Genomic DNA, 16939 nt, shown 5'->3' on the forward strand with positions numbered 1-16939 from the left:
CTTGAAAGTCTGTTTCTTGCACTGTAGGACCCTATCTGATGCAAAATAAAGCAGTTGCAGAGCTCACTGAATAGTGTTATCATGAAGCATGAAATGTTCACAATTCTTTAACACACTATGGATGAATACTTTCTGCATGCCATGAGTGTTAGTGTGGGTGTACGGACATGGGCAAAATGTTGTTTTACCAGTTTGTCCAATGCTGCTAGCTGTGTCAACCATAAGTCAAGGAGTTAAAGTAACTTCCCAAGATATCTACAAGAGAATAAGAGAGCACAAACTTAATGTTCTATCTTGTGTAAATGGGAAGACTCATATGGTAATGGACAATAAGAAAAAAAGGAGTGACTATGGGAATTTCATTAAGTTAATGGAGGAGAAAGTATCTCAAGCTAATGGGTTAGTTGAGATGCAAATAAAAACATTAAAGTAACTGATATGGGGTTATGGTGGTGTGCTAGTAATGTTCCAGGTGTGGTGAAAAGTTTTGAATGTGTATAAAAATTAAAATCACGTAAGCCATTATATATTAAACTGTACAGTACACTATCACAGAAAACCTGCTGTTGAAAAAGATGTACAGAAGCTTGAATGTATTGGCGTCATTGAAAGGAGCAGTGGTGAGGGCAGTAGTGAGTGCAGCAGTCCATTAGTTGTAGTTGCTAAGGTTGAGATTAGGCAGGTATTGGACTCTATGAATTTAAATATTTTCAGTGAGACAATGACCACCTGAAAATATTGATGAGTTACTCCATAAATTTCAGTGTGTAAAACTTGCATTCATCTGCAAGATTTCACCAAATACCAGCAGCTACTTAGTCAAGAAGATATACAACTTTCTTGTACATTGGGAAGTGTTATCAATATCAGAGTATTCCATTTAGACTGAGCTTATGGTACGGTAGTTTATGAGAACCTTAGGACAAGTGTTGGGGTCTGAGTTAATTACCTATGTAGATGATATTCTTGTGTGTAGTCAGAACTGGGAAGATCATAACTGGCTTATAAAGGAGACCTTTGATAAAAGTAGGTGGGGGGGGGGGGGGGGGGGGGAGGATATTACTTTAAATTTGAAGTAAAAGAGATCAAATTTCTGGGATACTGTATCTCTGTTAAGAACAGACTGCCTGACCCATATAAACTGAAGGTTACATCAGAATTCCAGGCAAAAATTGTCGCCAGTGGGGGCAGGTCAGTGTTTACTTGAAACTGAAGATGAAAAGAAATTTAAACATATAATGGAAGGAAACATTCCACGTGGGAAAAATTATATATAAAAACAAAGATGAGATGACTTACCGAACAAAAGCGCTGGCAGGTCGATAGACACACAAACAAACACAAACATACACACAAAATTCAAGCTTTCGCAACAAACTGTTGCCTCATCAGGAAAGAGGGAAGGAGAGGGGAAGATGAAAGGAAGTGGGTTTTAAGGGAGAGGGTAAGGAGTCATTCCAATCCCGGGAGCGGAAAGACTTACCTTAGGGGGAAAAAAGGACAGGTATACACTCGCACACACGCACATATCCATCCACACATACAGACACAAGCAGACATATTTAAAGACTCTTTGTAATAGGAAAGGACATGTACATGCTGTGTGCAGTAAGAGAAACTCTAATTCACAACCTGTTTCCCATTTGTGTGACTCACGTGGGTGTCACCAAAACGGAAACTGCTGTGCTCATGATTCACATCAGCCTATGGATTTTAAAGCCATTTATTCAAAGCCTTCTGCTTCACGTGCTTTTACAGCTTGTCGTGTGAATCGAGTTTTGCGAGACACTTCCTCTCGCATTCAGTGCGATGTGAGGAAACTTTTTGTGACTTTGAACATTTGTGGACATTCTGTTCACATGCAGCTGGACACTGGTGTGTCAGTTTCTTTACTGAACAAGTCAATGTATGACTTGCTTGGTTCACCCCCACTTCGTCATTCACACTCCATACTGACTGCATTCACTGGACAGGAAATTTTAGTGCTCAGTGTGTGTAGTTTGCAAGCCATGTATGGTGCAACGACATGTACAGTGTCTTTCCATGTGCTTCGCTCTAGTGATGCTTCAAACATTTTTAGCAAGGACGCATTTGAACTTTTTGGCCTCACGATTCAGGACAATGTGCTTTGCATCAATGCTAGTGACCATGCAGACAGTGTTGCTGCACTATGCGATGATTTTGCTGAACTCTTTTCTGATGGCCTTGGTTGTGCCATGGACTTTGCAGCACATGTTGTAGTTAAAGACAATGCCATGCCCATTTTCCAGCGTGCACGCCCGGTACCGCACGGACTGCATGACACTGTAGCTGCTGAACTTAAGCATTTGCAAGACAGTGGTGTCATTGAACATGTTTCTGCTTCACGTATAGTATGTGTAAAGAAACCAATCGGTCATCTCCGTATTTGTGCTGACTTTAAGTCTACAGTAAATCCCCAGACAGTGGTAGCTACATTTCCCTTACCGCATCCTGAAGACATTTTTGATAAGCTTGGTGTGGGAAAATTCTTTTCCACGATTGACTTGCGGGACGCATACTTTCAGATTCTGCTCAACAAACAGTCGCAGCGCTATTTTGTGATCAACACCCACCTTGGACTGTTCAAGTTTCACTGCCTTCCGTTCGGTTGTGCATTGGCTCGTGCTATTTTTCAGTCTTACTTGCAGCTGTGTGCCACTGTCCCTGGTTGTTCCAATTATCTGAACGTTATAGTTGTCTCAGGTCGCACCCCTGACGAACATTTGCAGAATTTGCGTGTCTTATTTACTGTACTGTTGCAGGTAGGACTAAAGAGTAACAGAGAGAAGTGCAAATGTTTTCAAACTGAGATTCAGTATTTAGGACATATGATTAACAGACAGGGTATTTACCCCTCGCTGTCACATCTCAGTGCGATCAGAGACTAGCCAGCACCCAGGAACTTGAAAGAACTTCAGTCTGTGTTGGGCAAAATTACATATTATATTTGGTTTATACCAAATGCAAAGCAGATTGCAGCGCCTCAGCATTGCCTTTGGCGAAGAACATTCCTTTTGTTTGGTCATCAGAATGTGACGCTGCTTTCCACAAGCTCAAATCTGTTCGATTCCTTTCGATCCAACCAAATCAGTTTCATGATTTTTTGTATGGCCGAAAGCACTATTTGGTCATTGACCATAAGCCTTTGACGTAGTCGTTTCACCCGTCAAAGCCAGTTCTGGCCCACACTGCCCAAAAGTTACAATGCTGATCTTGGTTTATGTCTAACTACAATTACGAAATTTTGTTTCTGCCTGCAGCCCAGCAGGGCAATGCTGATTCTTTGTCTCGTCTACCTATCGGTCCTGAAGACATGTTAATTCTTCCAAATTGTCACGCATGTTTATTGATTAGCAAGATAAGGTATTAGCTGATGGTTTTCCAGTGAATTTTCATCCCATTGCTTCCGCAACAGCCGCTGATGCTTCCTTGCTGATTCTTTTGCAGTATATTCGTACTCAATGGCCTCCATCTGCTACGCAGATTTGTAGTCCACTTGATCGATGTTACTTTGTGCAACGTCACAACTTGTCTGTACACCACGGTGTTATCTTGTTACCAACTGACAATGATCGGTCTCGTGTGGTTGTACCTCGTTCGTTACAGTTGGAAATCCTCGGACTGCTGCACGCTGGTCATTGGGGTATAGTGTGGACGAAGCAATTAGCGCGTCGTCACTGCACTTGGGTCAGCATTGATAAACAATTTGAGAATTTGCTTGCTAATTGTCGCTCTTGCGCGGTGCATCAATCTGCTCCCCACCTGCGCTTCATTGCGTGGCCGACTCCTACTGCGCATTGGTAGTGTGTTCATATTGATTTTGCGGGTCCTTTCTGGGACACCCGCTGGTTGATAGTTATTGATGCGTACAGCAATTTTCCTTTCGTTGTACCTATGTCTTCTACTACATCTGCCAGTACTATTAGGGCTTTGATGTCTATTTTTTGCATTGAGGGCCTTCCTGAAGTTATTGTCTCCGACAATGGCCTCCAATTTGTGTCATCAGAGTTTGAAGCGTCTGTGCTGCTAATGCCATTCGCCATCTGACCTCAGCTGAATGCTTTGTGCATACATTTAAGCCGCAGATGAGCAAGTTGCACGCCACGCACTCTCGCAAGCACATGCTCTGGACTTTCCTTGCTTCATATCGCTCCCAGCCACGCAGCACCTGTTCCCCAGCAGAACTACTACATGGCCGCGCCCATCGGTCGCTCCTGCAGCTATTGCACCCGCCGCTGCGCGCTCCCGCTGCTTCCCTCGTTCTGGCTTGGCGCCGCATGATTTGGTGTTCTATCGTGTTTTCTCTGGCAGGTAGCGCTGGGAGCAGGGGTGCATTCTTCGCCAGCTTGGTCGCACCTTATTTGTCATTTCTGGTCCCTCTGGCACTGTCAAGCGACACTGGAACCAGATCCGTTTATGCCGTCCTCAGTTTTCTGCTGCTGGTTCTTTTCCTGCAGAATTGGAGGCTTTGCGGCAACCGCCGCCTCAGCCCACAACTCCACCGATGGCGCCTCCCCCACTAGCGCCTCCGCCGCGGGTGCTCCTGCCATCATCACCACTGCCGGTCCGGTCACCTGCACCAGATGGGTGCCTCTCACCGCCCCCACGACTGCCACTGCCATGTTCCTCCACGGTGCCAGAACCGATGGACACTGAGGCTGTCATCACGCTGCCCCCGTCGCCCATGGATATCGTGGCTCCACCTCCTCATCTAAGCATACCAAGTGGCGGTGCGCGGCCTTGGCAGGTTTACCACGGGGTGTTTTCCTCGCCCCCTCACGAGCAATTCGGGGACGTGGGTGGACAGCGTGCCCTGGTGGTTCTTCTGTCTGCTCCCTCAGTTGCACAGCCCCTGGGTGCCTCCACCCACCATCAGAAGCCCTACTCAACGACGGTGCGTCGTTTCAGGGGGGAGGGATGTGGTATCGATAGCTGTGATGCCACGGTCTAGGTGCAAGTTTGTAGGTTGGTGCTAGAACACCAACACCGACACCGACACAGATGACAGCACCCTCTAGCTGTTGCTGTGCAGCTCCACGAGCGCCGCTCAGATTCAGTCCATTTGATGCTGCGCAGGTGACCAACCAACATTGTTTCATTTTCATAGTGGGCGAGCCACTACAGATTTTGCCTGTGTAACTTTGGTGAGCTTTGATACATCCGGCTTCGCACCTACGTGCTCCTCAGTGAACGAGTTTAAACCTAAATGCAGAACCAAAGTATTTCACATTTCCCTGCTCCTATTCGCTTCCTACATTCGGCCTAGCTTTCAGTTTACAGGAGCAGACCCACGTGCCGCCTTCCAGGTGGGAGACAAAACTAGGACCTCTTCCTCCCAGCCTCATCGTTGGGAGCAGGTAATTTTAACTAGACTCCGAATAGGGCACTGTCTTTTTAGCCATTGACATCTTTTAAGTGGTGATCCTGCTTAGTGTATTCATCTCTTGGTCTCCCCCTACGATTTTTACCCTTCACGCTGCCCTCCAATACTAAATTGGTGATCCCTTGATGTCTCAGAACATGTCCTACCAACCGATCCCTTCTTCTGGTCAAGTTGTGCCACAAACTTCTCTTCTCCCCAATCCTATTCAATACTTCCTCATTAGTTATGTGATCTACCCATCTAATCTTCAGCATTCTTCTGTAGCACCACATTTCGAAAGCTTCTATTCTCTTCTTGTCCAAACTATTTACCGTCCATGTTTCACTTCCATACATGGCTACACTCCATACAAATACTGGATGTTAACAAATTTCTCTTCTTCATAAACGCTTTCCTTGCCATTGCCAGTCTACATTTTATATCCTCTCTACTTCGACCATCATCAGTTATTTTGCTCCCCAAATAGCAAAACTCCTTTACTACTTTAAGTGTCTCATTTCCTAATCTAATACCCTCAACATCACCCGACTTAATTCGACTACATTCCATTATCCTCGTTTTGCTTTTGTTGATGTTCATCTTATATCCTCCCTTCAAGACACTGTCCATTCCGTTCAACTGCTCTTCCAAGTCCTTTGCTGTCTCCGACAGAATTACAATGTCATCGGCGAACCTCAAAGTTTTTACTTCTTCTCCATGAATTTTAATACCTACTCCGAACTTTTCTTTTGTTTCCTTTACTGCTTGCTCAATATACAGATTGAATAACATCGGGGAGAGGCTACAACCCTGTCTTACTCCCTTCCCAACCACTGCTTCCCTTTCATACCCCTCGACTCTTATAACTGCCATCTGGTTTCTGTACAAATTGTAAATAGCCTTTCGCTCCCTGTATTTTACCCCTGCCACCTTTAGAATTTGAAAGAGAGTATTCCAGTCAACATTGTCAAAAGCTTTCTGTAAGTCTATAAATGCTAGAAACATAGGTTTGCCTTTCCTTAATCTTTCTTCTAAGATAAGTAGTAAGGTCAGTATTGCCTCACGTGTTCCTGTATTTCTACGGAATCCAAACTGATCTTCCCCAAGGTCGGCTTCTACTAGTTTTTCCATTCGTCTGTAAAGAATTCGAGTTAGTATTTTGCAGCTGTGACTTATTAAACTGATTGTTCGGTAATTTTCACATCTGTCAACACCTGCTTTCTTTGGGATTGGAATTATTATATTCTTCTTGAAGTCTGAAGGTATTTCGCCTGTTTCATACATCTTGCTCACCAGATGGTAGAGTTTTGTCAGGACTGGCTCTCCCAAGGCCGTCAGTAGTTCCAATGGAATGCTGTCTACTCCGGGGGCCTTGTTTCGACTCAGGTCTTTCAGTGCTCTGTCAAACTCTTCACGCAGTATCGTATCTCCCATTTCATCTTCATCTACATCCTCTTCCATTTCCATAATATTGTCCTCAAGTGCATCGCCCTTGTATAGACCCTCTATATACTCCTTCCACCTTTCTGCTTTCCCTTCTTTGCTTAGAACTGGGTTCCCATCTGAGCTCTTGATGTTCATACAAGTGGTTCTCTTATCTCCAAAGGTCTCTTTAATTTTCCTGTAGGCAGTATCTATCTTACCCCTAGTGAGATAAGCCTCTACATCCTTACATTTGTCCTCTAGCCATCGCTGCTTAGCCATTTTGCACTTCCTGTTGATCTCATTTTTGAGACGTTTGTACTCCTTTTTGCCTGCCTCATTTACTGCATTTTTATATTTTCTCCTTTCATCAATTAAATTCAATACTTCTTCTGTTACCCAAGGATTTCTACTAGTCCTCGTCTTTTTACCTACTTGATCCTCTGCTGCCTTCGCTACTTCATCCCTCAAAGCTACCCATTATTCTTCTACTGTATTTCTTTCCCCCATTCCTGTCAATTGTTCCCTTATGCTCTCCCTGAAACTCTGTACAACCTCTGGTTCTTTCAGTTTATCCAGGTCCCATCTCCTTAAATTCCCACCTTTTTGCAGTTTCTTCAGTTTTAATCTACAGGTCATAACCAATAGATTGTGGTCAGAGTCCACATCTGGTTCCTAAATCTCTGTCTTACCATTATATAATCTATCTGGAACCTGTGAGTATCACCTGGCTTCTTCCACATATACAACCTTCTTTTATGATTCTTGAACCAAGTGTTAGCTGTGATTAAGTTATGCTCTGTGCAAAATTCTACCAGGCAGCTTCCTTTTTCATTTCTTCCCCCCCAATCCAGATTCACCTACTACATTTCCTTCTCTCCCTTTTCCTACTGCCGAATTCCAGTCACCCGTGACTATGAAATTTTCGTCTCCCTTCACTATCTGAATAATTTCTTTTATTTCATCATACATTTCTTCAATTTCTTCATCATATGCAGAGCTAGTTGGCATATAAACTTGTACTACTGTAGTAGGCGTGGGCTTCGTGTCTATCTTGGCCACAATAATGCATTCACTGTGCTGTTTGTAGTAGCTTACCCGCACTCCAATTTTTTTTATTTATTACTAAACCTACCCCTGCATTACCCCTATTTGATTTTGTATTTATAACCCTGTATTCTCCTGACCAAAAGTCTTGTTCCTCCTGCCAACGAACTTCATTAATTCCCACTATATCTAACTTTAACCTATCCATGTCCCTTTTTAAATCTTCTAACCTATCTGCCCGATTAAGGGATCTGACATTCCACGCTCCGATCCGTAGAACGCCAGTTTTCTTTCTCCTGATAACGACATCCTCTTGAGTAGTCCCCGCCCGGAGATCCGAATGAGGGACTATTTTACCTCCGGAATATTTTACCCAAGAGGACGCCATCATCATTTAATCATACAGTAAAAGCTGCATGCCCTCGGGAAAAATTACGGCCGTAGTTTCCCCTTGCTTTCAGCCCCTTTCAATAGTAGTTTTTTAAGGTTTCCTTCTGTCTTTAGTTTCCCTCATTTTGGAGTTTCACTCCCACTGCTGCTGATTTAACATTTGGTTTTTTTCCCTTCCCTAAGTCACAGTATGGGCGCTTATGACCGTAGCAGTTGTGCACCCTAAAACCATAACAAAAAAAAAAAAAATGCTTACAAAAATTAGAGCAGAACGTTTATTTCTACAGCTTGGCAAAGCAGGTAAGGAAGCAAATTTCAAGTTGCCACAAATGTCAGATGTGTTTTCTGAGTTTATTAAATATTACATTGTAAAGAAAGCTATCCAGTAAGCCACTGTACCAAAGATAGAAAACAAATACACTACAAAAATAGGAAAATTTCAACCTGTCGTCTCTGAAATGGTTCTCAGTTTATTTCCAAAATGTGAAAATTCTTTATTTGAAGGCTAGGGATAAAGCACATTTTGATTCCCATCTACAACCCATCTGACAACCCAGCAGTAAATAATGCTGAACAAAAAGCCAGTCAATATTATGAATGGGCTTGTTGAATTCCCTGCATGTAAACCACTCTTGCTCAAGGAAGAGAAGTGGAAGTCAAAGAAGTTATGACAAAACAAGGTGAGGATAGAAGCAAAAGACATGATACTAGAGAAAAAGTTACTCTGATAAAAATGGGATGTCTAATATTAGTGAAAATACATCAGAGGGTGAAACTAACTACCTCAAAACTAAAAAAACTTATTTCAAATCTATACTGGAGCTTATGAAGTGTAGAAGACTCTCACCCAAAAGCATTTTGGGTGGTCTACCCAAGATCGAGAAAGTTACTTGGTTTGAGGAATATAACTACTTTGAAACCCTATGACTTAAACTTTTCTCTGGAATTTGCTGTCTGATATGGTAACATGAAGCTTTTCACAGGCATAGTACCTCACTGGGGGTTGGGGGCACTTGTTCTTTGGATGCCACATGCCAGCAAAGTCAAAGACCTAGGAGTGCTGTGTTTCTTTTTTTCTATTGTTAATCATTGGCATTGGTAAGAAACTCTTGTTTTCAGATTTTTTTTAATTTTTGTTATGTGTGCTTATACATATTATTTTTTCTGAGGCCTGTAATTAGGTGGGAGAAATGAGAAATAAAAATTTAAGTAGGCATCTTTATCCATGCTTTTGGACAAGATAAAATTTTGAGTTTAATAATGATGATTACTTCTGATGATCACATGTTAACTAATCAATATGACGGTTTAGTTCGTAAAACAAGGGAAAGGGAACCAGTCACCTTTAGTGGACAGATGTGAGGAGCACAGAAACATGCAACAGAAAACAGTATTTACATGAACTTTTGAGATCTTGCCCTTTTTCTAGTAAAAGTACACACACACACACACACACACACACACACACACACACACACACATTCGAGAGTCTGAGGGGTTGTGTGTATGAATGTGTGTTTAGTAGAAAAAGAGGAAGAACTTGACAGCTAGTGTAAACATTGTTTCCTATTATGTGTTCACATGCCTTCCCCTTATTTTATGTGGTGTTCCATCCAGGAATTTGCATTATTGTGACGCGATGGTTTAATATGTGGCACCCTGATTTGGTTTATGTGATTATTGTTGACTTTTGTATACGTTAAAGTACATTGCTAGTACTTTACCGGTTCCTGTTTGTCCAGCCAGTGTGGTATCTGCTCATTTAGCCACTTAACATTTATTTTAACACTTTCCAATGTGTTTCAGACATGTTTTTTTCACTATCAGGCATTTATGCAAGTGGGAAATGGACTACCAGGGGTGAGGTAGCAGAATAGCCACACACTATACAGACAAGATTTCCACACTGTTTATTACTGAGCACAATATACAAATCTCGTGTAATCATTACGAGTGTACAGAGTATACTATACTAAACTCTTTACCTCGCATGGCAGCGACCTTCCTTTTAGCTCGTCAGAGATGTTACACCGCCACATGTATAAAGATGCTACTTAAAGATAAAACATATTGGTCTAAATTAACGTAGAACTTGTTCATTAATTTTCTGCTGCTGGAATGACTACTGGGGTATTTGTGGGCAGGGTGGGCAGTGGTTGGCCATAAAATGATGTTCATTGTTGTCATGTGCTGACATGGAGCTGGGAATCATAGTAGTGATTGATACCATAGTGATTTTGACATCCCAGAGCTCCAGCTGGCAGAGCTGTTGTTCACTGGTACACTATTCCACTGCTTACTCTACTATTATTTTTGATGTACTTTCACTAACTTGTTGTATTTAAGGTACACTTTTTACATACATGAAGCGACATTTGTGAAGTGAAAGTAGATCAAAAACATTATTAGTGTAACCAATGCATTAGTTGACTGGTAGCAGAAAAATACAAATAATTATTCCACACAATCATGATTCCGAAACTCATGTAGCAGGCCCATAATTAATTTAATACGTACATTATGCACATATTTATTTTTGTCCATCCACAAAAAAATAGTTCCTCATATTGTTAAGAGTAACCTCTTCAAATCTCATGTGAATGCATAAAACACTGATTTGATTCTAAAATTGAACTTTTTAGTAATTTAAAATTGAAACTGTACTATATAGGAAGAACCTAAATGAAGGTATAATGGGAATGTCTTTATCCCTCTTATTTCTTGTAGAGGCAAGAACTGTAGCACTTAGCATGGGGCACAAGCTTTGTGACATTCCAAAGGAGCTACAGAAAGAAATTTAATTGTTTTTTACAGTGATAATTTGTTTGCTGTGCTTAAGTGATCCTCATGTGTAGCAATTGAACAATCTTTATTTTGTTAATGTCATTTCAGAGGTCTACTAGGACTTATATGCTTCCTTCAATTTCAACTGTATTCCTACATTTAATAGAAATTGTTAACCCATGGTCAGAAACATACAAGATGTCTCTTATGAAAATTGCTAAATTTTGAAAAAGTTGCCTTGGACACACTTATACTTACATTTTACTTGTAATGTTCTTATGTATTTTATTCATACAATTTACATGTAACATTCTTATGTAATATCTTTGGTTCTGACAGGGGGGGGGGGGGGGGGGTTTATTACCATCCATTAAGAAGTATATTTTTCTTCACAAGAATTTCATCTCAATATTTCCTTTAATTTTTTTCTTTTCTTTTCATGAGTATACTGCTAGTCTTTCAGTCACTTTCAGGACTTTTAATATTATAATTTTATTTATGTGGTTAGGCAATATCAGTTTTGTCATTGAGAAAGCTGCTGACCACATGCCCCTCCATACCGCATCCGCATGATGCCACGTTGCAAAACGCAGTAAGACGGCCAGTCGACATTCGTCGAGCCCTCAGGGCCTGGATGAGGGAGCTGTTCCCCCCCCCCCCCCCCCTATTTCACTGGTAGATGAACTCCTACACTGTATAACATCAAACTGTGCTGCAATCAATGCTACTATTGCATAATACACTGAAGAGCCAAGAAACTGGTACACCCGCCTAATATCGCTTAGGGGCTCTGTGAGCATGTAGAAGTGCTGCAGCACGACATGGCATGGAATCGACTAATGTCTGAAAGTAGTGCCAGAGAGAATTGCCATGAATCCGCAGGGCTGTCCATATCCATAAGAGTACAAGGGGGTGGAGATCTCTTCTGAACAACACATGCAAGGCATCCCAGATATGCTCAATAATGTTAAGTGTCTGGGGAGTTTGGTGGCCAGCGGAAGTGTTTAAAGTAAGAAGAGTGTTCCTGGGGCCACTCTGTAGCAGTTCTAGATGTGTGGTGTGTCACACTGTCCTGCTGGAATTGCTCAAGTCCACCAGAATGCACGATGAATGGATGTAGATGATTAAACAAGATGCTTACTTATCTGTCACCTGTCACAGTCATAGCTAAACATATCAGGGGTCCATTATCAATCCAACTGCACGTGCCCCACAACATTAAAGAGCCTACATCAGCTTGAAGAGTCCCCTGCTGACATGCAGGGTCTATGGATTCATGAGGTTGTCTCCATACATGTACACGTCCAGCCACTCAATACAATTTGAAACGAGACTCATCCAACCATGCAACATATTTCCAGTCATCAAAAGCCCAATGTCGGTGTTGATGGGCCCAGGCAAGGCATAAAGCTTTGTGCTGTGCAGTCATGAAGGGTACACAAGATGGAGAGATGGAGGCAATGGAAATATAATTTCTTTTAGTTTCTGCACTTAAGAGTATAGGTAATTTGACTAAGGTACAGTCATGTTCAAAAGTATCCGAATGACCTGAATTGCATTTCGCCTGATTCGCATGCAACCCACATAACGCAGATGTCTAGCAGGTCCTCTAATTGCTTCTCGGTACAGTTGTTTGACTATTGAAAATGGTTCCAACAAGTCACCACTAGAAAACACTGCTCTGTATCGCAATAACTCAAGATGTAAAATAATACCAAGGTACTACAAATATCAGGGAACACCTTATCGCAGATAAAACTTTCCTTAAGGCTTGTAAGCTCACATTTATTACAATAAATTACATACCTGAAATGTTACCACTCTCATTATTTCGTCAGATAGGTAATGCACGTAGTAAGTTCGTCGTATTCAAGATTTCCTCTTCGGAGTAACATACTGTACTTATTGGTTAACACAAAAAGACATTAAAAATTTAAGTTATTCATGAGCAGCTAGTTGAGAATGTGTATGAACTTCAAATGACACGATGAACCATCTTTTACTGCATATGGATTCAAACCCAAGCAAAGACTTCGTGACTGACGGAAACTAACAGTCATTCCTCACTAGGCATACAGAGAATGATATACCTTGATTTTAGATAGTATCAATTAGCAAATATCAACTTTAAACTACACAACGTAAACATTTTTATGGACACGAATTCCTACCCAGCATCTATTGTCCTTGTTAACTAACTACAAGAGATGTTAAATACTGAGCAGCACTTCTTCACAAGTAACTTACTTGAAAGGCCATGAGATAAAGCTTTGTGTTAGGCAGTGATTCGAACCCAGAACCTAATCGGATTGATATTGAAACACAATCAACTGTGACATATCGGATTTTCTCGTCAGTAGCTAGATGTTTTAACTGTAATGACAACACAAAACATTAATTTTTTTTCTTCCCAGGACTCCAACCTGGCACCTATCACTGTTATATTCTAGAGAAAACGAACGTTAAATAAAGGTTTGTTACACCAGCAGCAACGTGTGAGCATGTTTGAACTAGAAAAAATATGACGAAGAGTTCAGTGCTGACTGGTAATCAAACCCCACACATATCGTTGTTGACTGCACACAAAGAGACACCAGCTACCGAATTTTTCTCCACCAGCAACTCAGAATGACATCCTTGAACTTACAGTGATCTCAGAAATAGCTCTGTGTCTCAATGGGCATCAAAAACGTCAGGTATCGTTAAGTGTTGACAACGAATGAAAATACATTAAAAATCAAAATTATTATCCACCAGCAGATAAGTGTTCTCATGCTAGAGTTTGATAATACATAATGAAAACTTTAGTGCCGGGCCAGGATTCGTACCCATTCATGTGCAATATGTGGAGATGTTGAGGAATCTGCAGTTTTGAACAAACAACAAATTGCAGCCGAGCTGTATTGTCATGAAGGGATCAAATTAAGGGCGGTCTGAGTTGCATTCCCAGTTCAGAACCAGTTTTATTGACACACAGAAGCTCAAATACAAGATGGAATAAGTGTCCTGTGAGCCTAAATAGCGTTTGTTTCATCACTAGAAATAAATAACTAGTATAAGAAAGGTTACTGCCAATAGAGTTTCTACGTGTCGCGACTCCTGACTTTATTGGGTTCAACTTAGTGTCTACTTGGTAGAGAAGGGATATCATGTTTAACGTGAATTTCAGACCACAATGCCATTATACCTTCTTCACTTGGCGTGGCCAGAAGTGAATAGAATCTCTCTCTCCATATCAAAAACCATCAGCAGAAGTTGTAATCGAACCCAGACCATAAGTATATGAACCCAACATCAACCCAACAGACCACCAAATTCTCTTCTCTGTGACTCATTTTTCTATCATACCAACGTTTCACCACACTGGATGAGAATTCAGACACACAGGCTCCCTGTAGTGGTTTGCAGCATGTTTAATATATTCATTTACTTGGTTGACCGAATTGCCATGAAATAGCTGCTTCGGCTACCCAGTGCATACATTTGACTCTATTTTGTACCCACCGAAATAAAATCACGTAACTGCCACCTACACAGAACTGCCAACAGTGTAGGATGCAGAAATTTAAATAGGAAGTGTTCCTTTCCACTTGAGCTGCTCTATTGCGCTATCTGTTTGCTGAAAACGTCGTGCAGTGCAAAAGAAAAGCTGTAACTGCTAGTCTCTCAGAAGCCTAGATCCGACTATATCCATTATCTCACAGCACTGTGGAATGTGGAAGTTCTGCAGGAATTGTTGTTGACTTGTGGAGCTGCTGTAATCATTTGTCAGCTAGTACCATAACGGTAAGCATCGCACTGTACCCACTACAATGCACTGCCACTGTGAAAGCTGTTTCAGGCACAGGATGAGTTAGCTGTAGCTATAAATCATACTGACAGCTATCACACAATTGGAAGTAGATGCAAATGGGTGTCCTGGGAGGACTACTGAGAGACATGTACCAGAGATGTCAAAGGTGCCTCAAGTACTATCCTCTCCGGTTCTTCTAGTAGAAGTGAAGGATCTATGAACACTCATCCTCATGACTGCGAGTAGAATAACAGTAATAGATCTAAGACCATCTAGAAGGAAGATAGTGACTAGGGAGAACTCAGAGTATTACACAGATCCCCCTAACAATTATTTTCCAAGTGCTGTCTTCCACAAACTCAGCCAGTGAGCCACTCTTTAGTTGTTGGGAAACTTTCTACATCCCATATTTGAAGGAAGCAATAAAAAAGGTAGATAATATTAATAACTCTTAGATAAATGGCCATAAGGGACAGGAAAAATCATTTGTACACTCAGCAAGTATGACTGGAGGCTTCAATCAACAAACTGAAGAGGCTATTCTGGGAGCTTGTGAGAGAACAGTGTGCAACCAACTGCATATTGTCCCATGAAACTGGCCATGACCCTTTACACTGAGTCAAATGGAGGGCTTCAAATGTTCCTGTTACTATCTAGGCTCCTGGACTTGTGTCACCAGTTTGAGAGCTGTACAGTCATCTGGAATGGGTCATGTGAGCACTACACACATATCTGAATGAGTCTGAGTTACACACCAGTCTCTTTAAATTGGGCAAACTTTTGCCCGCCTAGATAATGATTGCTCGTACCCAAAGTAATGCATCCCCCTGGTGAGACTATTGAAATTACAGTGATCAGCTAAGAAGCATTTGCAACAGAGTGCCAGAGTTTGTATTTCCTCTTAAAAGTAGTTGAGCTCACATAATACTAGGTACAGAAAACTTGTAAAAGAGACCAAACCTCTTTGAGGATGTTCATATTGAAACTTGTGTCAGAGACCATGTTATAGCAACAACATTTACCAGCATACAAATGGCAACTAAAACAAGTAGAAAGTTTGTATGTTTAGCAAACATGATAAAGAGGCAACAGTGTCATATTTCATTTCCATCTACAGTTACATTCATACTCTACAGACCACTGTGAAGTGTATGGCAGAGGTTTCACTGTATCAATTATTATGGCTTTTTCTCATTCTGTTCATGTATGGAGTAGGGGGCAAATGATTGTTTAATAGAATTTTATGTGGGGGACTGTCTACAGCTTTTAGATATTTTGCAAAAAGCATATTTGTGCCACCAACTATAAAAATGAACGTTTATTCTCTATTGGCTTCATTTATTACAATCATCTTCACATGAAATAGTGTAAAGTACAAAACGGATGAATACAGAATATGCAAAAGCATTGCAGAAAATGAGAGAACTTAAAAAAGGAGGTTTTTAACTATGGTATTAACACAGTGCACATCAATGGATCAGAAATACATATACATCAAGTATGATCCAACCAAATGCAGATACATAACTGCTTTAATACTCCATCTTAACATAGCCCATATAAATGTGCCACGCCTTGGTGCATTTACAGTAACGTGCACTTTGTGTTAACTCCACACTTAACAATTGACACATTATAACTGCCAAAGGTACAAATATTACATGATTGTCAAAGAGATCAAGTTGAAACACATGTAAAGTATGAATACCTAAAAGGTTACGAATGTTCTCTGATCCAGTCAAAGATTATAATAACACAAATACAAAAATAAATGGCCCCTTTTCCTCTGAACAACATAAATAAGTAACCTGTTACAAGGGCAATATTATGAAAAGGATTGATTGCTACTCATCACACTGCCAGTCAGGCATCAGCAGCCAGAGACAATGGTCATGAGTTGCATCTGTGTGGATGTGTGTGTGTGTTTTTGTAGCAGGCTTTTTGTTGTGCCTGTCTGCTACTCAACACCTCCATTATGTGGTGAGTAGCAATCTATCCTTTTTGTCATATTGTCATGAACCCATTACAATCTGGTATATTGACTTCAGTGTTACAGAAATTAGAAAGAAGTTATTTATCAGAACTAAATATTGAATGAAGTCAATTTAAAGGACTGTAAT

At 41.1% G+C, this 16939-nt stretch overlaps 1 protein-coding gene across 1 annotated transcript; it reads left to right on the forward strand.

Moving 5' to 3' along the window:
- Positions 1 to 4525: 4525 nt before the first annotated feature.
- Positions 4526 to 10111, forward strand: LOC124623103 (classical arabinogalactan protein 9-like). The gene is made up of 2 exons (XM_047148894.1): positions 4526 to 4915; positions 10070 to 10111. The coding sequence occupies exons 1-2, from the start codon at positions 4526 to 4528 to the stop codon at positions 10109 to 10111; spliced, it is 432 nt and encodes a 143-aa protein (XP_047004850.1).
- Positions 10112 to 16939: the final 6828 nt, after the last annotated feature.

Source organism: Schistocerca americana, chromosome 7, assembly GCF_021461395.2.
Source record: "Schistocerca americana isolate TAMUIC-IGC-003095 chromosome 7, iqSchAmer2.1, whole genome shotgun sequence".
Taxonomy (NCBI): Eukaryota; Metazoa; Arthropoda; class Insecta; order Orthoptera; family Acrididae; genus Schistocerca; species Schistocerca americana.

Bases quoted from the DNA above. Each gene is read 5' to 3' on its own strand.
- LOC124623103 (XM_047148894.1), top strand. From the start codon at position 4,526: ATGGCGCCTCCCCCACTAGCGCCTCCGCCGCGGGTGCTCCTGCCATCA. The intron at 4,916-10,069 runs GTGCGTCGTTTC...TTTCACTATCAG, and splicing joins AGAAGCCCTACTCAACGACG to GCATTTATGCAAGTGGGAAA.